The sequence below is a fragment of the Bos indicus genome, chromosome 13 (genome assembly GCF_029378745.1).
Source record: "Bos indicus isolate NIAB-ARS_2022 breed Sahiwal x Tharparkar chromosome 13, NIAB-ARS_B.indTharparkar_mat_pri_1.0, whole genome shotgun sequence".
Classification (NCBI taxonomy): Eukaryota; Metazoa; Chordata; class Mammalia; order Artiodactyla; family Bovidae; genus Bos; species Bos indicus.
The window spans coordinates 67,378,111-67,403,369 of NC_091772.1; the positions used below are offsets into that span (position 1 = coordinate 67,378,111).

The window sequence follows — 25,259 nt, forward strand, 5'->3', positions numbered from 1 at the left end:
TCCGCCATGAATTCAGTGTGCAGCAAAGTTTGGGAACTGCTAGATAATTTTGCATCTCAAGAAAACGTTTCAGTGTTTCTCCAGTGTAAGTGTGTAGGAGAACCTTATGGGACTTTTTTTTTTTAAACTCTGGTTCCACCCGCAGATAATCTTTTCATTAGGCTCACTGCACCTTGTGAAAGCTTACTGGGGGTGGGAAGTAACTTTCTGTGCAGGATTTCCGAGTCAGCTGGACCTTGTAAAGTGTGTGCATCTCATGCGAAACTGTTACCTTGCAATTTTCCTAGATACACAGTACTCACGGATATAGTGTCTCTGATCTCAGGGTCTTGTTTGCATATGTTGTTCTTTGCCTAGACTGTCCTCTTGGGTTTCTCCCTGCGCCACCCAAACACACACACTTCTGCTCTTTCTTACACACGTGCACGGAGCCTTTTCTTCCTATCTTTGGCTGCATAACTCCCAGAGTTTTTAACCTTCAGGATCCCTCTCTGTGACTCTTCCCTCCCAGCCCCTCACTCCCAACAACCTTGGGTCTTTCCTATCTGCTCCTTAGCATGATCCTAATGAAATTTACCAATGATCTTTCTGTGCCATATTTCTCTTTCTTCTGCTAAGATTGTGAGCGACTTGAACCATCTTTTCTCATCTCTGTACTCCGCCCAGTGCTTTGACATACAGACTCAACAAAGGTTTTACTGAATGGAATGTTTGAGTCCCTTTTATGCCACATATTGCATGCGGCAAACAGATCCTTCTCTATTTCCATTTTTGCAAAAGGTGTTTGGTAGTTCTTAGTCTACAGAGTTTTGCTCTTTTTTGCTTGAAAATACTCTAGTTAGGTTAATTAGTGTCCCCAAGTTGAATAAACACGTTGCATTCTTAGCACTTGAATTGCACTAAGTTGCACACTTAGCACTTAGTGACACACTCAGAAGGACTATGTGCAGTCAACATTGGTTGATTTTTAATATCTAGTTTTATCACAAGCAGATACAATCAGTTCTGTAGTGGAAACCTTTTTATTGCTCTTAGACGTTTGTCTGTGTTCCCTGCTGAACACTATGCTGTCCAAACACTACGTTTAGTTATCATCCACTCAGTGTAATTGGGCTTCCTTGGTGGCTCAGAGGGTAAAGAGTCTGCCTGCAATGCAGGAGACCCGGGTTCGATCCCTGGGTCGAGAAGATCCTCTGGAGAAGGGAATGGCTACCCACTCCAATATTCTTGCCTGGAAAAATCCCATGAATAGAGGAGTCTGGCAGGCTACATCCCATGGGTTCACAGAGTTGGGCACCACTGAGCAACTTAATACTTTAAAATGTTACTACCTTGTTGGCACTTGGTAAATACTAATAGATGGAAGTGCCGTTGGTAGTTCATCCTATTACTGGGAGGGAGAATTTAAGAAATACTTAACAAAGATTAAAACCTTGATGTCAGAAGAATTGATAAAGTTAGTATGTATTTATTACAGAATGCCTGAACTGCTATTGTCCAACATATTTACAAATTATAAAGGAAGGCAGTCTGGTAATTCAGATTATATTTGTACTTGGCTAGTCTTAAAACCATGTAAGGTTTATACAAGTGAGTATGTGTGTGAAGGTCATTATGAAGTTTTTTGACAGTAAAGATTTTTTTATTGCAGTTAAATATGGTGAAGTATATGGACTGAATAAAAAGCACATTTCATGGAATGGCACTCTTTACATTATACAGATTATTATAGAAAGATTTTCTTGGTTCAGTTTTGTATTGTTTGCTCAAATTTTAGGCTAAGGCTAATGTAGAAACTGATGGAATAATTTATGTTACATTCAGACACTCAAGAAACTTGCCCTGTTTTTCTGATCAGATATGGCAGAGTATCCCATTCTGGCCTTAGCACATGGAAGAAACTCAATCTTTAAGCTTCAGGTTTAAGTCTCTAGTTGATCCCCAAGAAAAGGTGAAAAACTACACAGACTCAGTTAAAGACCAAAGGTGACTAATCATGAGAGCCTGAGGACTAGAAATGATTCTTTTAAATATGAGGTACCCATCGGTGTTAGCAGATGTGTTGCCTGACATCTGTAAAGACCTTTCAGATAGGTCTGTTTCAGATAGAATACATTATTTTCTTTGGTGCAAGCTGATTAAGAGTTTTAGAATTAAGGTACATGGAGTTTAAGTTTTTATAGATGAAGAAAATAGGTAACTTGCTCAGGACTACATGGTTGGCTGTAGCACATCCAAGACTAGAATGCAGGTCTTCTTGCTCTGGATACAGTATCCCCTTCCACCCTCACACCTCTCATATGAGAGGATGTCATGTTTCTTTGTGTGTGTGTGTGTGTGTGTGTGTGTGTGTTGGGATGGGGGAAGTGGACAGAGTAGTGTGCTATGTTTGAGATACTAAATTAGATGAATAGTGAGTGCTTTTCATCGTATGACATGTACTTTGCTGTATAAACTGGGGATGTTACGATAAATAAGACACAGCTCCTTTCCTTCAGGAATCTATAGCCTAATAAGGGTTGTAATAAAAGTGTAGTATCTAAGGCAGCTTTGCCAAATAGAAATTTCTGGAACTGTTCTATATCTGCACTGTCCAATATGGTAGCCATTAGCCACATGTAATATGTGAAATGTAACTAGTGTAACTGAACTGAATTTGTAATTTAATTCAAATTTAAGTAACATGTAGTTATGGTTACTGTATTAGAGCAAGTGTGAGGCATAAAAGATGAGCATGAGCACTGTGGTGGTGGTGGGGACAGACAGAGTATTCTTTTGTGGGGGGTAGGCTAGCAAAAACTACCTGTTTTCACTTTTCGGAAGGAATGCAGGCAGAACTTGTCTCTCTTTCTTGTAATTCAGGCATTTTATAGGATCCCTAACAGTTAGAATCTGGTGCACAGGTGAATGCATTCCTTTTTGGCCAAGGTTGATTGATATTTGCCATGGGGGTCAATAGGACTACAACAGAAATATGAAATATGTTCTTTTTGTCTTTGTTAGTTATAAAAGTTCTATGCGTGACCTTGAACACATGTATGTGCCTTAAGATCCAGCATTTATTTACTCAGTTCATTTATCCAGTGTTTCGGCACCCTATACCCTATTTTTCCTTAGAGAAACAAAGCATGCCTGATAGTGTTTATCTTGGATTTGTACTACTCAGAGTATGTTGACTTACATTGCTTTGTTTGATCCTTCTCCCGAGTCACTGTAGCTAGGTACTGCAGGTATTCTCCCTGTTTTACAGGTGAGGAAACTATGACAAAGAAATGCCAAGTGACTTGTCCAAGGTCATATGGTGAGGTGCGGAGTCTGAACAAAAGAAGGAGAATTGGACTTCGAGGCAAGAGGTGGAACTTCTTATCCCAGCTCACCTGTTGCTTCATGTGACCGTGAGCAAGTCGTAGTGGCTAGTGACATCTGTCTTCCTTAGCTTCCTATGCTTGTTATGGAACTAAAGTGAAGTAACGTGAGAACTTTTTGAAAATGGTCAATTGTATCCAGCTGCATTGTTATCCAGCAGGATCTGTAGCAGTTTTTTTGTTGTAGGATGTTCCCTTCATAAATCATCACCTCAGTTGTCACGTTGAATGCTACTGTATCATGGATTTATTCATCGTGGGTTTCTCTTCTTCACTATGAAACTTTTTCTTGGGCAGCAGTTGTGTCGTATTCATATTTGCCTCCCTACATGTTAGGACAATATCTGACACATAGCAGGTGTTTAAAAAATGTTTGTTCAATGAAATAACTGATGTATGAATTTATTTTACAAAGTTATGAAAAATTGTTTTCTGTAATTAGATTTGAAGCTCCTTAGGAACAAGAATGATGTTTATTCATTATGATATTCCCCGTGCTTGGTGTATAGAAGGCATGTAATAAATATTGGCTGAGTCAATTGATGTAATTAATGCCAGACTGTGGTCTTAGTGTGTCTACCACTGTATTGATCATTTTGGTAATTTGTCAATTAGACCAGACCTTCATGTTACTCTGTGGTAGTACTTAGAAGCCATAAGCTGTTACCTAGCACACAATGACCTGACATTAGAAACATCCAGAGAGTACCTAGAAAGTGGAAGTGTGGGAAGTTGGGAAGGATATTAAGTGATCTTCAGGGGGCACTGTCATTTTTGCCTTGCTCCTATCTGGTAAAAAATCCACCTGCAATGCAGGAGACCCTGGTTCGATTCCTGGGGTGGGAAGATCCACTGGAGAAGGGATAGGCTGCCCACTCCAGTGTTCTTGGGCTTCCCTTGTTCTTCAGCTGGTAAAGAATCTGCCTGCAATGCGGGAGACTTGGGTTTGATTCCTGGGTTGGAAAGATCCCCTCGAGAAGGAAACAGCTACCCACTCCAGTATTCTGGCCTGGAGAATTCCGTGGACTGTATAGTCCATGGGGTCGCAAAGAGTCGGACACGACTGAGTGACTTTCACCTTCAATTCAATATCACATTTACTTCTAGAGTGTTGACAGTGGAGACTTGGCTGTTAGCAGCTCAAATTGATAGCCAACAGCCCTGATAGTTGGGAAGGAGACTCATAAGATCCTTAACACAGCAGTCAAAGCTCTCAACCATCTGACTTCAGTTATGTCTTCTTATTTCACCACAGCGCCCAACCCTCCCGGCCATGTTCCCATCCTTCCTGCCCTTCCCTTCCTCAGTGTATCAGACACACTGGAGTCTGCTTTTCTGCTGTCCCCTCAGCCTGTGTTGGACACTTCCATCAAATTTCCTTAATAGGAATTCAGTTTCTGTTGTGTTATTCCTGTGATAAAGTTAAACTTTTTCTCATCTCTGCCCCCAGTTTTTACTACATTAATTTCAGATCTCCAGTCCTAGTATTCATAGTCTTTCATAATTATTAATTATCATTATCATTATAATAATGATATTCCATAAGTTCAAGATAAGTCACTCCTTATCTTGAAACCCTACTGTCTTCTGTATGTAGTTTGCTTTTCTGCCACTCTAGGTTTTTAGTTTATGATGCTGTTTTTTGCTACTTGAAGCAAGTGTCCTTCCTCTTATATACTAGCTGCCCCTTGTATTCTCTTATCCACTCCATTTTCTTATCTCTGTTAAAATTTATAATTTTGCTTTGGTACCCAATTCATATGCCCTATATACTATAGTCTTCCCTGATTGTGTGCTTTTGTTTTCCAGCTCAGCCTTTCTTTCATCCAAAAGTCTTTTGTCCTCTAAACTTAGATAATATCTTGCCTATAGCTTTTCTTTTTTTAAAAAAAGGTGTTCAGAACTTGAATTTTTTAACTTATGTTCGTTATTTATGTATTTTTTAACCTCAATTAGACTATAAACTTGCTGAAATAGTAACCAGGTCCTAGTAATCTGTTTCCTTCCTGATCTACTGCATTGTACATAATAGATGGTTCAGTTCAGTTCAGTCGCTCAGTCGTGTCCGACTCTTTGCGACCCCATGAATCGCAGCTCATCAGGCCTCCCTGTCCATCACCAACTCCCAGAGTTCACTCAGACTCATGTCCATTGAGTCGGTGATGCCATCCAGCCATCTCATTCTCTGTCCTCCCCTTCTCCTCCTGCCCCCAATCCCTCCCAGCATCAGAGTCTTTTCCAATGAGTCAACTCTTCGCATGAGGTGGCCAAAGTATTGGAGTTTCAGCTTTAGCATCAGTCCTTCCAAAGAACACCCAGGACTGATCTCCTTTAGAATGGACTGGAATAGATGGTTAATAACTGTCTATTGAATAAATCAACTTGATGCCAGTGTCTGAATATTTGTGTGTACGGTGAAGTCTACCCATATATACTTAGCAATTCTTTGACATGTTGTTGTTCAATCACCAAGTCATATCTGACTCTGCCGCCCCATGGACTGCAGCACACCAGGCCTCCCTGTCCCTCACCATCTTACTGAGTTTGCCCAAGTTCATGTCCATTGAATCGGTGATGCCATCCAACCATCTCATCCTCTGTCGCCCTCTTCTGCCTTCAATCTTTCCCAGCATCAGGGTCTTTTCCAGTGAGTCAGTTCTTTGCATCAGGTGGCCAAAAGAGTGGAGCTTCAGCTTCAGCATCAATCCTTCCAATAAGTATTCAGAATTGATTTCCTTTAGGATTGACTGGTTTGATTGCCTTGCTATCCAAGGGACTTTCAAGAGTCTTCTCCAGCACCACTGTTCGAAAGCATCAATTCTTCGGTGCTCTGCCTTTATGACATGAAGAGCTATTAATTAGGGGCTTCCTAGGTTTGGCACTAGTGGTAAAGAACCCACCTGCCAATGCAGGAGATGCAAGAGACCATGGGTTTGATCCCTGGGTGAGGAAGATCCCCTGGAGGAGGGCATGGCAACCCACTCCAGTTTTCTTGCCTGGGAGATCCCATGGACAGAGGAGCCTGGTGGACTGCAGTCCATAGGGTCACAAAGAGTTAGACATGACTGAAGTGACTTAGCACACATTCATGCTATTAATAAGAACTTATATCGAACTGTACAGCAGTTCTACTATGCAGCTAAAACTACTCATATTTTTTCTGTGATCCTTCTAATTTTCAGTCATGAATGTTTTTCTAGTGTAATCATGATATATACATCCCCCCATACATGTTCCAAACATCTTACATGTCTTGATTCTCTAATCACAACTCTAAAGGGGGCCGTTATCCTGCTGTTATTTGCATTTTACAGATGAAGGTGCTCAGATGCAGAGGTAGAGTAACTCTTGTAAGATCTCTTAGCTTGCAGGTGGTGGAGCTGGGTTTGAATATAAGAAGCTTAGTTCCAGAGTCCTGGCTTTTAACCAGTCTCCTATTTGTTTTTATGCTTCTTATCTCTATGTTTAATGGCTACATTATAGTATATAGAGTTAATCTGCCCTAATTATGAAGTTATTCCATTGTTGATGGACAGTTAAATTATGCTCACTTCCCCGTCTTAGGTGCAATACAACAGTGACTGTCTAGTGCATTTCTCTTTTGAATTGGTTCATGAGGATAAATTAAGCAATATTAATATCACTGTATCAAAGCACCTGATATTACTATGTCTCCTACTATGTATTGGCAAAACATTCATGCTGTTCTTGGGTGAATGGTTAGAAAATTGGCATCAGCCTGAGGTGTCTTACAAATGTGTGTCCATTTAGTGACAGGATAGAACTAGAAATGGTTCCATGGTGAGTGGATTAGGCAGTCAAGGCCCAACAGGATTTTTGACTCGTGAGAGGTTGATGCTGATGTGAACATCCCTGTCCAGGAGGCCCTAGACTATGGAGCACTTCTGGTTCCTAAAACCGTTGATGTTCTCTGAGATCTCTGGGTTTGGTATTTGGACAGCCTGAGCTGTCCAGCAAGAGGGGGTTCTTCTTTGTGTGTTTGAGAGTAGGCTGACCACTGACAAAACTGAGCCCAGCAGGACTTACCCTGCCAAATCTGCCACGTTACACTCGACCCTCAGCTTTTTTCCTCCCCTAACGGCAGCAAACATGAAACAAAATGATGTTATAGGACCTCCACAGATAGATTATAACCCCAGACCCTGGGGCAGAGATGGGTTAGGGTAACTTCCAGGGTGGCAATGGCTCATTCATAACGTACGCCTCCCTACGTTCCTTCCACAAGAATCATGCTAATTTGGTTATCAAAACTAGCATATGCTTTTATCTTTTATCAGTCATAAATTGACCCACAAGTTTTTTTTAGCTTGCATCCTGTTTTGTTTTGTTTTTTAAACTTGAGTCAGCTGAAAACATTTGAAGAGTAGACTTTACAGAGAAGTTCAAATTTTCTCTGTGTCTCTTGAAAAATTGGGTCTGTATTCTTTAAGGGTAATAGTTGGTTAAGGCTGAGTAGTGACTGTGCCATTAAAGAGAGCTTTAATTCTCTAGTTTGCCACAATGCCCACCCTACCTGCTTCACAATTTACTGTGTTTAGTTTCCTAGACTGGAGGTTTTTGTCCTTCCCAGATCTAATATTTGGTAATGACTGCTTCACTGTGTTGAAATTAACACATAATATATAACCTAACAACACAGAAATTTAAAAAAATATGTGAAACTAACAATAACAAATTAAAACCATGAATTACTATCCTTCCGATAAAATTAGTATTTTGGTAAGAATGTTCAGGTCCAGCTATACTAGACATATAAAGTGGTCAGATGCTTGTGTCTGCTTATAAATTGAGAAGTAAGACAGTAATATGCACTTCATATTTGACATTTTGAAATAAGGGCTAAGTACATACGGAATTCTTGTGATTGTGTTACTGAAAGCAGTGTGTGGTATTAGCAACTCAAATACCACCAATGCTGTGGCCTTTGGTGATGTGATTGTTCTGAAATGGTGAACAGTTCTTGGTACAGTAAGGTTCTAAACATGAAAAACTTGAATTTTTCCTCAGTTTGCAGGGTTAATTACGTTACTGGAAAATCTGATGTATATTAAAACACCACAAAATATTTTGTATATATGAGTAAAAGTTAGATTTTTAGGCTGAAACAATTGAAAACACAATGATTTTCTGGCAGACATTAGAAAGTCAGGTAAAATGTAGCATAATTGTAACATAATTATTCATTGTGCAGGACTGTCTTCTGTATTATAAGATCTGCCCATAAATAACCTGGATCTGTCCGTGAATAACCGGTAGCATGCCCTGATCATAATGTTAACCAGAAGTGCACCTGATGTTTCCTAGGTGTCTTCCGGGGTGGGGGGCAGTCCTTTTTTTAATTGAATATCTTTCCCTTAAACTCTTGAAATGTGTCCCATTGGCCTTACCTCCTAAATCAAAGTGTGGTTTTATCACACATTTTGCTAGTTTAATAGGTACAAAAGGATACTTTTAGTTGCTTTACTTTTTGATATTCTTATTTGTTTCCAATATTTATTTTCTCTTCATTGTTTTATTTAACTTGCCTGTGCAGTTGGCCCTCTGTTGGTGGTCCTGAATCTGCAGCTTCAGCCAACCATGAATTCAAAATATTTAGGAAAAAAATTTTCATAAAGTTCCAGAAAGAAAAACTTGAATTTACCATGTGCAGGCAGCTTTTTATATGGCATTTCTCTTATATTTACAACTATTTACATAGCATTTTCACCGTAGGAGGTATTTATTATAAATAATCTGGAGATTTAAAGTATATGGGAGGATGTGCATAGATTACATGTAATTACTTTATGTAAGAGACCTGGTCATTTGTGATTTTAATATTGTCGGAGGGTCCTCGAACCAGTACCCTGTGAATACCAAGGGACAGTTGTAATTACAATGTATATCTTCGTCTTAATATTTTTGTCTTTTATGCATTTTATTGAAAGTTAGCATCTATATTTTTCTATTGATATTACATGCATTTAAATATTTTAATTCAACCTTTTCATTGTATCTTTTCTATTCCTGTCTACCTTACATGTTTCTTGAAATGTGATAAGCATTTTTAAGCATTTATTTCATTTTCTTCCATGTAATCATTTAAACATTAATAGATTTGAAAAATTAAAAATCTCTTATATTTAAAAACTTTAAACAAAATTTTAAGAAAAATTTAAGAGCTATTAGTCCTGTTTTGACTGGTCTTCCAGAGTGTTTTTTCAAGAAAGATACTCCTGTCTATACTTCAGAATTGAGAAGGATGGTAGCTGTTTCTTTTTTTTTTTTTTTTTTAATTTTATTTTTTTTTATTTTTAAACTTTACAAAATTGTATTAGTTTTGCCAAATATCAAAATGAATCCGCCACAGGTATACATGTGTTCCCCATCCTGAACCCTCCACCCTCCTCCCTCCCCATACCATCCCTCTGGGTCGTCCCAGTGCACTAGCCCCAAGCATCCAGTATCATGCATTGAACCTGGACTGGCAACTCGTTTCATACATGATATTTTACATGTTTCAATGCCATTCTCCCAAATCTTCCCACCCTCTCCCTCTCCCACAGAGTCCATAAGACTGTTCTATACATCAGTGTCTCTTTTGCTGTCTCGTACACAGGGTTATTGTTACCATCTTTCTAAATTCCATATATATGCGTTAGTATACTGTATTGGTGTTTTTCTTTCTGGCTTACTTCACTCTGTATAATAGGCTCCAGTTTCATCCACCTCATTAGAACTGATTCAAATGTATTCTTTTTAATGGCTGAGTAATACTCCATTGTGTATATGTACCACAGCTTTCTTATCCATTCATCTGCTGATGGGCATCTAGGTTGCTTCCATGTCCTGGCTATTATAAACAGTGCTGCGATGAACATTGGGGTGCACATGTCTCTTTCCCTTCTGGTTTCCTCAGTGTGTATGCCCAGCAGTGGGATTGCTGGATCATAAGGCAGTTCTATTTCCAGTTTTTTAAGGAATCTCCACACTGTTCTCCATAGTGGCTGTACTAGTTTGCATTCCCACCAACAGTGTAAGAGGGTTCCCTTTTCTCCACACCTTCTCCAGCATTTGTTACTTGTAGACTTTTGGATCGCAGCCATTCTTACTGGTGTGAAATGGTACCTCATAGTGGTTTTGATTTGCATTTCTCTGATAATGAGTGATGTTGAGCATCTTTTCGTGTGTTTGTTAGCCATCTGTATGTCTTCTTTGGAGAAATGTCTATTTAGTTCTTTGGCCCATTTTTTGATTGGGTCATTTATTTTTCTGGAGTTGAGCTGTAGGAGTTGCTTGTATATTTTTGAGATTAGTTGTTTGTCAGTTGCTTCATTTGCTATTATTTTCTCCCATTCTGAAAGCTGTCTTTTCAGCTTGCTAATAGTTTCCTTTGATGTGCAGAAGCTTTTAAGGTTAATTAGGTCCCATTTGTTTATTTTTACTTTTATTTCCATTATTCTGGGAGGTGGGTCATAGAGGATCCTGCTGTGATGTATGTCAGAGAGTGTTTTGCCTATGTTCTCCTCTAGGAGTTTTATAGTTTCTGGTCTTACGTTTAGATCTTTAATCCATTTTGAGTTTATTTTTGTGTATGGTGTTAGAAAGTGTTCTAGTTTCATTCTTTTACAAGTGGTTGACCAGATTTCCCAGCACCACTTGTTAAAGAGATTGTCTTTAATCCATTGTATATTCTTGCCTCCTTTGTCAAAGATAAGGTGTCCATATGTGCGTGGATTTATCTCTGGGCTTTCTATTTTGTTCCATTGATCTATATTTCTGTCTTTGTGCCAGTACCATACTGTCTTGATAACCGTGGCTTTGTAGTAGAGCCTGAAGTCAGGTAGGTTGATTCCTCCAGTTCCATTCTTCTTTCTCAAGATCGCTTTGGCTATTCGAGGTTTTTTGTTTTTCCATACAAATTGTGAAATTATTTGTTCTAGCTCTGTGAAGAATACTGTTGGTAGCTTGATAGGGATTGCATTGAATCTATAAATTGCTTTGGGTAGTATACTCATTTTCACTATATTAATTCTTCCAATCCATGAACATGGTATATTTCTCCATCTATTAGTGTCCTCTTTGATTTCTTTCACCAGTGTTTTATAGTTTTCTATATATAAGTCTTTAGTTTCTTTAGGTAGATATATTCCTAAGTATTTTATTCTTTCCATTGCAATGGTGAATGGAATTGTTTCCTTAATTTCTCTGTTTTCTCATTATTAGTGTATAGGAATGCAAGAGATTTCTGTGTGTTGATTTTATATCCTGCAACTTTACTATAATCATTGATTGGTTCTAGTAATTTTCTGATGGAGTTTTTAGGGTTTTCTATGTAGCAGATCATGTCATCTGCAAATAGTGAGAGTTTTACTACTTCTTTTCCAATTTGGATTCCTTTTATTTCTTTTTCTGCTCTGATTGCTGTGGCCAAAACCTCCAAAACTATGTTGAATAGTAATGGTGAAAGTGGGCACCCTTGTCTTGTTCCTGACTTTAGAGGAAATGCTTTCAATTTTTCACCATTGAGGATAATGTTCGCTGTGGGTTTGTCATATATAGCTTTTATTATGTTGAGGTATGTTCCTTCTATTCCTGCTTTCTGGAGAGTGTTTATCATAAATGGATGTTGAATTTTGTCAAAGGCTTTCTCTGCATCTATTGAGATAATCATATGGTTTTTATTTTTCAATTTGTTAATGTGGTGTATTACATTGATTGATTTGCAGATATTGAAGAATCCTTGCATCCCTGGGATAAAGCCCACTTGGTCATGGTGTATGATCTTTTTAATATGTTGTTGGATTCTGATTGCTAGAATTTTGTTAAGGATTTTTGCATCTATGTTCATCAGTGATATTGGCCTGTAGTTTTCTTTTTTTGTGGGATCTCTGTCAGGTTTTGGTATTAGGGTGATGGTGGCCTCATAGAATGAGTTTGGAAGTTTACCTTCCTCTGCAATTTTCTGGAAGAGTTTGAGCAGGATAGGTAGCTGTTTCTTAAAAGCAAATTCCCAGGCCCTAACCCAGACCTACAGAATCAAGCTTTTTAGGGATGGAGTTTTGGAATCTGCATTTTAAACTAGAGGGGCTATTCTTATGTGTACAGTGGAGTTTGAGAGCTAGCTTGTCTTTTTTTTCCCTAAAAACACTTTTTCCCCTCCAATAATGTATTGCCTGGAATGGACACTAAATATTACTTAAATATTCCTTAAATATTTGAAAACCTTCCAACTACTTTTTTTTTTTTAACTAATAAATACCTTAAAGCGAATGGACATTTTCAGTTTTTTGTTTGGACTTCCTTCAGTGGCATAAAGGGAACAGCTTCTAACATCTTCCTTTTTGCCATTGGTAAACCTTGGCATTCTAAAACATTCAATATGCATTGTGTGCCAAGGACTTCTCAAAGATTCAGGAAGTGAGGTTCCCCCTCAAAAAAGGTTGACACACTTGTGGTAAAAGATATCTTTACAAAGCTAATGAATAACCTAACCTGACACTTAAAATGGATAGCCTGTAACAGGGACTCAGAGATGGGGTAGAGGGGTGATTGGCGGATTAAAAAAAAAAAAAAGTTTTCCCAAAGAGGGTACTTGAGCTGTGCCTTGGAGAAGGCAATGGCACCCCACTCCAGTACTCTTGCCTGGAAAATCCCATGGACGGAGGAGCCTGGTAGGCTGCAGTCCATGGAGTCGCTAGGAGTTGGGCACGACTGAGCGACTTCACTTTCACTTTTCACTTTCATGCATTGGAGGAGGAAATGGCAACCCACTCCAGTGTTCTTGCCTGGAGAATCCCAGGGACGGGGGAGCCCGGTGGGCTGCCATCTCTGGGGTCACACAGAGTCGGACACGACTGAAGCGACTTAGCAGCAGCAGCAGAGCTGTGCCTTGAGGGGTAGAGACTTCATAAGGTGCATTGAGGTGGGGAACAGCATGAGTTGTAATAATAGGGTGTGAAAAAACTTGCTGAGTGTGAGCAATCATCAGTAGTTCTTGGGGCCATTGCTTGGAGGATGGGATGGGAAAGTGGCAGTAGAAGATGAAACTGAGAAGGTGGATAAGCAGTTTCAATTAGAATTTCAGCAAGATTTTTTCCTTTATTTGGGTAAAATCATCTTAAATTTTATATAAAAGAGTAAATGCCTGAGAATAGCTAAGAAAAGTTTTGGAAAAAAATAGTCAAGGTAAAGGGAGCTTCCTTTCTAGATACTAAAACATTGTATAAAGCCACTGAATTTAAATCATTATAACATGAGCATAGGGATAGACAAATAGTTGAACAGAACAGGTTTGTAAATTTCTACATAAATGAGAATTTAATATATGACAAATTGGTATTTCAGGTCAGTAGGAAAGGGTGTGATTTAAAAAAAAAATATTTATTTGACTACATCAGGTCTTAGTTGCATCATTCAGGGTCTTTTGTTGCGATACATGGACTCTCTAGTTGTGGTGTGTGGGCTCAGTAGCTGCAACATGCGAGCTCTTGAGTTGTATTCTCAGACTGCAGAGAATACGAGCTCAGTAGTTGTAGGGTAGGGGTTTAGTTGTTCCACTCCATGTGAGATCTTAGTTCCCTGACCAGGGATCAAACCCATGTCCCTGCATTTCAAGGCAGATTCTTAACCACTGGACCATCCCAAGGATGTGTTTTTAATAGATGATGTTGACACAACTGACTATACATCTTAAAGGAAATAAAATTAGGTCTTTCCTGTAACACTTATAGAAGTAAATTCCAGATGGCAAAAACTTAAATATGAGGACTAAATTATCTTTCTTGGAAATCTAGTAGACTACATATACATTTTAGGGCTGTTTTTAAACTTGGACCTAGACCCACAATAAATATTTTATGTATTTTATATTGTGACCCAGAACATATGCATATATAAAAAATGAAACAAAATTTCACAGAACTTTGCTTACCTTTACTGTGTATGGTGCCTTTATTTTATATTCTGTTTCATGTAATTAAAAAGTATTATCTATTACATTTATTTTATGACCCATGTTTTGGAAAGCACTGATATGGAGGATAGGAGGGAGAAATCATCTAAGGCAGACTCAAAACTAGAAGGTGTAAAATAAAAATATATTTGGCTAGAATAGTGAAATTTCATTTCATACCTCCAATCTGGCAAATAAATAAATACATAAGTAAATCTGATTCTTGGCAAAAGATTGGGAGTGAGAAGATAGAAAAGCTCTCATCCATTCCTAATGTGAATGGGAGTTATTACAGCTTTTGGGGAAGCGATCTGGCAACGTTAACCTGTTAACATTAAAAATACATATACTCCTTGATCCAGTAGTTTCTCTTGTAGAAATTTAAAGGCCACTGATTAAGGATATATAAGCAAGCCTATTTTTTGCATTATTATTTCCTAGTGACAAAAAAATGGGAAAGGAAGTAAATATATTAGTTTTTTTCTCCTGAAAAAAACATTATTAGGAGATTGGTTGAATAAATTATGCCACATCGTGGAATAGTACATAGCCATGAAAAAGAATCTGTTATTAGAAAGAAGTATATTTGTGAGGTACTGGTGAATAAGAAAAAGTATGTAGTTCCTAGCTTTGCGTGTATATAAATTATTTTAATATGATTGAGCAAAATACAAGAGGAAGTGTTAGGTTGTTTAAATGGATTATGTATTCTGGGAAGTGAATTACTTGGATAGGGAATGAAGGCAAACAAATGAAAAGGGTGAAAAATCACACTAAAACAAAAAACCCTGTAGTATAATGTTCCTGTGTGTTTAGGTAAGAGATTATAGTGTGTGTATGTATATTATACTGTGTACTCTATGTATATGTATTTATGTGTATATATGCTTATTTTAAAAGGTGAGAAAAAATGTGTGGGTATAAGTTGTCCTCTGATGGGAATGGCACCCTATCTGAGTTTCCCCTTTTTTCCCTTCCAGTTTTGAGAGAGTTATTTTAGGGCAGCCGGGGGTAGGGGAACACCAGGATACCCTTGTCGGGGGTTCCTTATAAATCCTAAGGAGACTGAGTCAACTTTAATAGGGTCTCACATCCACCCATCCTTCACATTGTAGGTACCTTTTTTGATGCTGATCCATCCCTTCTGCGTTTGTGTTTTCAGGGACTCTTGTCCAGAGGAGGGCCATATCCTCTTGAAAAACACTGGTACTTGTTGAGCCGGAATGAGGTTTTCTAAGATAAAATTAAACAAAGCTACCCATTTGAAGAAAAACTAGCTTAAATGATGGAACTTTTTAAAGCTTAAATGTACCCTTAAACTCTGCTGGTTGGGCCAACAGATTTCAGAGCAAGTAGAAAATGAAGGTTTACAGAAATGATTTGGAAAGGACCAATCATCCTTGATTTGCTTCATGAATATGACATTTGTGATTATAATATTTACATTGTAATCATATAAATAACGTTTTCTGTGGCTAGAATTTTTTATTTGTATAGTAGACTTAGATATCGTTTCATAGAGAATATACAGCATTGGGAAAAGCAGTCTATGTCATGGAGAATCTATAGGCTAGAGAGGGGCAGTACGTACTCCGGTTAAGAGCATGGTCCATGGAGTGCAACAGATGGGACTCAAAACCCAGCTCTATCATGTTATAGTTCTGAAGCCCCAGAGACACAGCACACGTCTCTATGCCTCAGTCTTTTCATCTGTGAATAGGGATAACGTGACTTAATTTTCACAGAGTTGTGATACTTTCATGAGCAGTAGGTAATATATGCTCAATAAGTGGCAAGTCTTAATAGATTTTCTGAAGGATACTGAGTTCCAGGTGTTCCATTACCAGAAGAGGGTATGCCACTGCTGTAGAGAATGAAATGTTCTCGAAGAATTTTATTTATGTCTGATTTAAGGGCAGTGGTGGGAAATTGCAGGGATCTGTTTCTAGCATGTAATAGGTACTTGGAAACTGTTAACTGAAAAATCTGGGGCTTGGAGTAAACCCTTTCCTTTGTCTCCCTTTTCTACTTGGAGCATACCCTTCTTCCATCTTTTTCCATTCTGGAACATGGAATGAGGAGGGTTCCCTCATGCTGTGAGTACCCCAGGTCTGATTATTTTATCCCCTTGCACGGCAGCCATCTGCCCCAGCTCTCCTCTGGGCTTCTGAAGGCTCTTTTGGGTAGGTGCTCAGACAGCTGCTTCCCAGAGTCTGCCTTTCCTACCTGATCTCACCAAGAGGCTACTGAGAACATTCTCAAAACATTTAGGTGTTTTTTGTTTTTTGTTTTCCCTCAGTCATCTCGAGGCAGCTGCTTTATTGTGCTATGTAGGGTAAATATGTATTTTACTTATTTTTATTAGCTGCCAGCAGTATAATCTGACGTGGAATTCTCTTTTGTCTTTTCAGGTGCCATTTGGATAGTCCTTTAGCGGCACAATGTACTCTGAGTGGAGGTCGCTGCATTTGGTGATTCAGAATGATCAGGGCCACACCAGTGTGCTGCACAGCTATCCAGAGAGCGTTGGGCGAGAGGTGGCAAATGCAGTGGTTCATCCTCTCGGGCAGGCCTTAGGTACCCCTTCAGTGGCTGGGAGTGAGAGTTTGTTAAAAACTGACAAAGAAGTAAGTGTTTCTTCATTTCATTCTACTATGTGAAAGTATGTTTGTTACTGCATGATTTATTTAACATTTTATAGGCTTCCCTGGTGGCTCAGACAGTGAAGAATGTGCCTGCAATTAAGGAGACCCAGGTTCAATCCCTGGGTGGGGAAGATCCCCTGCAGGAGGGAATGGCAACCCACTCTAGTATTCTTGCCTGTAGAATCCCATGGACAGAGAGAGGAGCCTGGCAGGCTACAGTCCATAGGGTCACAGAGAGTCGGACACAGCTGAGCACTATCACACGCTTTTAAAGTGGATTTCTGCTCAATGGAGTGTGACTTCTCAGTTTGAACTTATATGGGTTGCAGGTTAGAGCCCAGAGTTTGTGGGAGTTCAAGGAATAGATTGTTCCATTGTGCTATTGGGACTTCCTGCTAGCTGGACCCAATTCTCCTCCACCTGAGCTGTGTGCTGAGCAGACTTGGATGTCAGGACCTCAGGCCCCTTTCCCCAAGTTCTAGGCTCAGTCATCAGATTTCTATTCAGAGGCAGTGTTTGGAAGGTCTTCGTTTTTACCTCTAAAAGGCCTCTAACCAAAGGCCTGTCTTGTGTGGTTTTCAGGCTACCCGTGTGCATTGAGCCTGAGGCTCTCCTGCTGTCTCCATCCTGACTTATAAGTTTGAGAGTACTGCAGAGCAATTCAGTCGGTATGGCTGTGAGCCCAAGTGGTTGGAACAGGGGTCATGTTTGCTGTCCCTAAAAATGAGGAGTTTTTGGAGTGGCTTGGCCTGGAGCTGGTTCTCTGTTCTTGGGTTCAGGGGACTGGGCATTAAAGTTAAGTTGCTTTAAGTTGGACTTAACCTGCCCATCCCTTTTCACTTATGTTCTGATTTCTCCTGAAGGAGAGATTAGACTTAATCCAGGTATAAGACCACTCTAGATAGACTGAAGATTATGGCTCAGGAGGCAGTTTATTTACCCTCTGTAGGCCATGGATTACCGAAGGGGAAGCCTTCATACTGAAGAGCATTTTCTTCTCAGAGTGCGCTAGCAGAGACCTACCCTAAGGACTAGCACTTGCCCTGGTGCGCTCTCTTCTTGGTGTATCTGTAATTCCTTGCTGCCTTCTCCTGGGAAGAGATGGCATGTGATTAGGTGGTGGTGTTCAGTGCAGCTCTTTCTACCCTTGAAAGAATATGAGAGAATAATAGTTCTTAAATCCAGTGTCCTCTCAAATTATGTAAGTGAACTGTTGTATGAAGATAACACCAAAGGTATATCTTCTCCTTGGTCTTTCCTCTGATAATTAAGAACTTGCCAGCCTCTTTTAAAATTCTTTCCCTTGTTCAGCTTAATCCAGCTCTGCACCCCTCCCCACCTCATTTGTCACAGCCTCACTGTGTTGTTATAGTTGCTTTTAATATTAATTGCTGTGGCATTGTTGTTTTCTATTATACTGTTGTTAATATTTTCTACCTGTGACCTTTGTAGTTTTGTTCTGAGCTTAAAAATTTCAGTACATGTATTTATCTTGTTACATTCAGCTTTAGTTTTAAACTGCTGAAATCTTTGTGAATCCTGAATTTCTGTTTTACAAGTTAGTTATTTTTTTAGTTTTGTGATGTCTACACATGGTCAGCATATAATCTGATTTTCTCTAAGTTAAAATCTTGGCAGAGCCTTTGGCATGCCATTGGACAGCTTCTTCCAAAATGATCTTGGTACAGTAATCCACTGCTAGTCTCCCATGTTATTTTGACCAGTTACAAATCCAGCCATTCTACCTTCTTCTGGACTATATGTTGTCTCCATCTTGTCCACAAGGACCAAATTTGTTAAAGCCCAGAAACCCCTTTGCCAGAGAAGGCTGTTAATGGCATGGTGAGAACAGCTTTAGATTTCTAGGCCAGGGATCTGGTTTTCAGCTCCAGCATTTTGAAGCAGATGCTTTGGGCCAAATAGCTTAATTTGCTAAACTTCAGTTTCCTTATGTCTAAAATGAGGATAGTTTACCCTCTCACATGGGTTATTCTGATGGTTAGATAATATTTATGAAAGTTCTTCGGAAACTGATTTTAAATCAGTACCAGGTTTATACCAGCTGCCTTCATAGTAACCCTCTTAATAGAGGAGTGAAGCTTGTCTGGCATGACTTGTTCTTTTTGAGCAGGCTAGTTCCCACTGACCTTTCTTCCCTTTTGTAAGTACTCACTGATCATCTGCTTAGTAATTTGTCCCAGAGTTTTGTCTGGAATTCACTTAAACTTTCCAGTCTACATTATCTGGAATATAGTTTTATCATCTTTTGCAAGTTGGACCATTTCCCCCTTCTCATTGTACCTTATTCATTCATGATTGCTGGCAGTGGTTCAGCAGTCTCTTAGACAATTTCTCTCAGCCCCTATGATTCAGACAGGTCAGGAGGCTGGAAGTCATTTAGTGTAGCTAAGTGCCTTTTTAAGATGTTACCCAGCTTCAGTCCCTTCTGACTTGTGTTTGATCTTGCCCTTCCATTTAAAATATTATTTTCTTTGCCAAATGAAAATAGTCACACAGTAAGAGTTGGACAGTTCATCTTCCTTCCTGTTGTTTGTTAAAGTTGCATAATCCGAAAATGGAATATGATTAAATTTATGTAAATGATTTCCTAAATAACACATACCCAAATGTGTCATTTGGGTATTAAGTGGAGGAAAATATCTAAAATTTTCTATTTCTGTGCATCTAATCTCTGTGGAAAGCCAAGATGACCTGTACTTTTTATTTTACAGAGCAAACAATAATAATGTCTAAGGGGTGAAAGCCAATGTTGGCTTGATAATTAGAAATAAGCACATAATTTATTTTCTTAAATATTTTGCTTAGAGTTGTCTGAGTATGTCTTATACATGGGAGGTGCATTTTCTAAAATTAATCTGAACCTTGTTGAGACGAATATACTTCAATTGAGAGGTTTTTGACAATAAGAAGTTAACATTTTAAATCAGTCTACTGATAAACAGGGAGGGATGTTTAATAATTCTATATCTATATTTTCTTTTGTTTAGGTAAAATGGACCATGGAAGTAATTTGCTATGGACTGACCCTTCCATTGGATGGAGAGACTGTAAAATATTGTGTTGATGTATATACCGATTGGATTATGGCTTTAGTGTTACCGAAAGATTCTATTCCATTGCCAGTTATTAAAGAGCCTAATCTGTATGTTCAAAGTATACTAAAACACCTGCAAAATCTTTTTGTACCAAGGTAAGCTATACTAGTCTATCTGGCCATTATCCGGATCATAATAAAATATTCATCATTGTTACTTTTTTAAATTATAGGAACTGATTTCATTGTTAAGTCTTTTGAGCAGTAATTTTCATGTCTTTTTCAGTTAAAGCGTTAATATGAATGAGAGAGATGGGCTTATATAATGTTTTCTAGGACTCTTTAACAATGTGTTTTCATTTTAACAGCTTTTGGCTTTGCTTCTAAGATCTGATAGCTATTAGGTGTGAAAATACTGTGACCCCTTTCCCTTACAGTCAAAAAACTCTGCTTTTGCCTAACATAATTCTTGTCTAAACTTAAGCTAAAGAATAACTAAGCCCTATACCTTAAAATGAATCTTATGAGAGAATGAAGATATAGAAGTAAGCAGATTTGAAATTATGGGCAAATTTGTAGAAGACCAAAAGAATACTTTTGACAGTTTGTTACTGAGTTTTTCTCCTACCTTCTGTGACAGAGACCTTAAATATTGTAATGTACAGTTGCCTTTAGTTCAGTTCAGTTCAGTTCAGTCGCTCAGTCGTGTCTGACTCTTTGCAACCCCATGAATCGCAGCACTCCAGGCCTCCCTGTCCATCACCAACTCCCAGAGTTCACTCAGACTCATGTCCATCAAGTTGGTGATGCCATCCAGCCATCTCATCCTCTATGGTCCCCTTCTCTTCCTGCCCCCAATCCCTCCCAGCATCAGGGTATTTTCCAGTGAGTCAACTCTTTGCGTGAGGTGGCCAAAGTATTGGAGTTTCAGCTTTAGCATCAGTCCTTCCAATGAACACCCAGGACTGATCTCCTTTAGGATAGACTGGTTGGATCTCCTTGCGGTCCAAGGAACTCTCAAGAGTCTTCTCCAACACCACAGTTCAAAAGCATCAATTCTTCGGCACTTAGCTTTCTTCACAGTCCAACTCTCATGACCACTGGAAAAACCATAGCCTTGACTAGATGGACCTTTGTTGGCAAAGTAATATCTCTGCTTTTTAGTATGCTATCTAGGTTGGTCATAACTTTCCTTCCAAGGACTAAGCGTCTTTTAATTTCATGGCTGCAGTCACCATCTGCAGTGATTTTGGAGCCCAAAAAATAAAGTCTGACACTGTTTCCACTGTTTCCCCATCTATTTGCCATGAAGTGATGGGACCAGATGGCCATGATCTTCGTTTTCTGAATGTTAAGCCAACTTTTTCACTCTTCTCTTTCACTTTCATCAAGAGGCTTTTTAGTTCCTCTTCACTTTCTGCCATAAGGGTGGTGTCATCTGCATATCTGAGGTTATTGATATTTCTCCCAGCAATCTTGATTCCAGCTTGTGTTTCTTCCAGCCCAGCGTTTCTCGTGATGCACTCTGCATATAAGTTAAATAAGCAGGGTGACAATATACAGCCTTGATGTATTCCTTTTCCTATTTGGAACCAGTCTGTTGTTCCATATCCAGTTCTAACTTGCTTCCTGACCAGCACATAGGTTTCTCAAGAGGCAGGTCAGGTGGTCTGGTATTTCCATCTCTTTCAGAAGTTTCCACAGTTTATTGTGATCCACATGGTTGCCTTACTTATACCTAGAACATTTTTTCCCATTCTAAAAGAATTATATGTCATTTTAAAGGATTTTGGAAATAATAGAAAATGGAGAGGAAAACATTAGTTGCCTACCCATTTGTAGGGATTTCCTTTGAGAAAAATCTGTTTTCATCTGTGTGTGTATGTGTGTTTTTCTTCTTTGAAAATGTCTGTGGAAGGATCAAGAGGGCTGACTTCCATCCTTCTGGAAAAGTTTTGGTTAAGACTTTTGGTCTGTCAGATGAGGGACTGACTATGAATCAGCCAAAAACCAGCTCTGTAAATTTTAGCTTTTTAAATTTAGAAGGAAGATTACTTTGGAAAATCTGAATTAAAAAGAGAATCTTCATTATGTGCTGTGATGTATAGGATCAAGTGTGCAAACATACCTCAAGATATTGTTGGTTGGTTCCAGGGTGCTGCAGTAAAGCAAACATTGAAATAAAGCCTTTTTTGGTTTCCCAGTGCATGTAAAAGTTATGTTTATACTATATTGTTGTCTATAAGTGTGCAATAGCATTATGTCTAAAAAAAAAATACACGTTTTAATTTAAAAATACTAGGATTACTAAAAAGTGCTAACTATCATCTGAACCTTTAGTGAACTGTAATCTTTTTGATGGTGGAGGGTCTTACCTTGATGTTGATGGCTGCTGGCTGATCAGGTTGGGTGGATGTGGTAGTTTCTTAAAATAAGACAGCAGTGACATTTGCCACATTGAGTGACTCATCAGTTCATGAATGATTTCTCTGTAACATGCAGTGCTATTTGATAGCATTTTGCCTACAGTAGAGGTTCTTTCAAAATTAGAGTTAATCCTGTCAAAGCCTGCTACTGCTTTATCAACTAAGTTTATGCAATATTCTAAATCTTTGTTTTCATTTCAATAATGTGCACAGCATCTACACCAGGAGTAGATTCCATCTTAAGAAACCACTTTCTTTGCTCATCTATAAGAGGCAGCTCCTCATCCATGAAAGTTTTATCATGAGATTGCAGCGATTCAGCCCCATCTTCAGGTTCCATTTCTAATTTTAGTTCTCTTGTTATTTCTGCCACATCTGCATTCACTTCCTCCACTGAAGTCTTAAGCCCCTCAGAGTCATCTGTGAGGATTGGAATCGGCTTCTTCCAGACTTTTATTAATGTTCATATTTTGACCTTTCCCCATGAATCATAAATATTCTTAATGCCATTTAGAATGGTGAATCTTTTCCACCGGGTTTTCAGTTTCTACTTGAAATTGAAAATGTCCATCAGAGGAATCATTGTCTATGGCAGCTATAGTCTTACCCAATGTATTTCTTAAATAATAAGACTTGAAAGTTGAAATTACTCCTTCATCCATGGGCAGCAGAATGAATGGTAGGTTAGCAGGCAACATTTATCTCATTGTACATCTCAGTGTTGACTGAAAAAAAATGCACAGCCTAAAAGTTGAGAATTACATTTTATTCATCGGACTTATTGAAAACTATAACCTGGATATAGCCTCTCAGAAGCTCAGAGGGAGTGTTCCAAAGAGGTAAGGAAGGAGCAAGAACATATAGGAGTTTTGCTGGGGGGAAAAAAAAAAAAAAAAAGCTGTGTAGCAGAACATGAAAAATTACTGCTAATCAAAAAGAAAAAAGACATCTCAAGTTAATGAGTTTTCTTTGTATAGGAAGATGCAAGAGTTTGAGCTTATTGAAATTATTCCTTTGATATGCATCTTAACTGTGTAGGCCCAGTATTTTGTTTTCCTCTGTCCTGAATTCCCCTAGGGTGTACTGTAGGGAGCGGCTGTAGTGACTGGTGGCTTTATGGCCACAACATTGTTTACTGAAATGGCAGGTGACATTGCTTGTCCACATCCATCAGAGCTCTTGGATGACCAAGTGCTTTGTAAATAACCAGTAGTATTTTAAAAGGAGTCTTTTTTCCTGAGTAGTAGGTCTCAACAGTGGACTTAAAATATTTAGTAAACCATGTTGTAAACTGGTGTGCTGTCATCTAGCCTTTATTGTTTCATTTATATGGCACATGCAGAGTAGATTTAGCATAATCCTTAGGGGTCCTAGGATTTTCAGAATGGTAAATGAGCATTGGCTTCAACTTGAAGCCACTAGCTGCTTGAGGCCCCTATCAAGAGTCAGCCTGTCCTTTGCATTTTTGAAGCCAGAAGTTCTCTCTAGCTATGGAAGTCCTTAGATGGCATCTTCCAATAGAAGCCTGTAGGCTGTTTTGTCTCCACTGGAAATCTATTGTTTAGTGTGGCTACTTTCATCTACCTTATTTATCTTGGCTAGATCTTCTGGATAACTTGCTACAGCTTTTACATTAGCACTTGCTGCTTCACCTTGCTGCTGCCCCGCCCCCCATGTACACCTTTTTTTTTTTTTTTTAATGGCGACAGCTTCTTTCCTTCAGCCTCATGAACCAACCTCTGCTGACTGCAGACTCCTGCAGCTTCATCACCATTCTCAGGCTTCACAGAATTGAAGAGAGTGAGGGCCTTGCTGTGGGTTAGGCTTTGGCTTACGGGAATGTTGTGGTTTGTTTGATCTTCTATTCAGACACTAAAACTTTCTTCATATCAGTAATAAGGCCCTTTCTTTTTCTTATCATTTGTGTGTTCACTGGATTAGCACTTTTAATTTCCTTCAAAAGCTTTTCCTTTGCATTCACAATTGGGCTTACTGATGCGGGAGGCCTAGCTTCTAGCCTGTCTTGGCTTTTGACCTGCTTTCCTCACTAAGCTTAGTCATTTCTACCATTTTACAGTGCTTTGTTAGATTTTGTTATACAACAAAGTGATTCAGTTTTGTTCACATGCATGCATACACACACATTCTTTTTCAGATTCTTTTCCATTATAGGTTATTATAGGATATTGAATATGGTTCCCTGTGCTATTATGGTAGGTACTTGTTATTTCTAGTTTTTGATTTAAAGTGAGAGACATGATTCTTCCTTTCACTTGAACACTTAGAGGCATTGTAGGGTTATTAAATGGCCTAATTTCAATATTGCTGTGTCTCAGGGAAGAGGGAGGCCTGAGGAGAAAGAGAAGGCAGGAAAATGGCTGGTTGGTGGAGCAGTCAGAACATGTTTATCAGTGAAGTTTGACATCTTATATGGGCATGGTTTGTGGTGCTGCAAAACAATTATAGTAGTAACATCTAACATCATTGATCATCAAATCACTGTAAAGATATAATAATAATGAAAATATTTTGAGAAATACCAAAATGTGGCATAGAGACACGAAGTGAGCAATGCAGTGGGGCAAATTGCACATATAGACTTGCTCAGTCAGTGTAGGATTGCTACAAGTCTTTAGTTTGTAAAAAACCCACAATATTGGTGAAGTGCAATAAAACGAAGTGCAGTACATTGAGGTATGTCTGTTAACTCCTTAATCTTATCACCACATCACCAGCCACCCAGTTCTCCTTCTGGTGGTGTAGTCATTCAGTCATGTCCAACTCATTGTGACCTTGTGAACTGCAGCACACCAG

At 38.8% G+C, this 25,259-nt stretch overlaps 1 protein-coding gene across 4 annotated transcripts in view; it reads left to right on the plus strand.

Moving 5' to 3' along the window:
- The window catches only part of RALGAPB (Ral GTPase activating protein non-catalytic subunit beta), a 93,413-nt gene that overhangs the window by 995 nt on the left and 67,159 nt on the right, over window positions 1-25,259 (plus strand). For all 4 annotated transcript variants that reach the window (XM_070801659.1, XM_070801658.1, XM_070801661.1 and 1 more), the window contains exons 2-3: window positions 16,731-16,946; window positions 19,973-20,175. In XM_070801659.1, coding sequence (XP_070657760.1) covers window positions 16,761-16,946; window positions 19,973-20,175 — 389 coding nt within the window. In that variant the 5' untranslated portion in view covers window positions 16,731-16,760. The remainder of the gene's footprint in view (window positions 1-16,730; window positions 16,947-19,972; window positions 20,176-25,259) is intronic.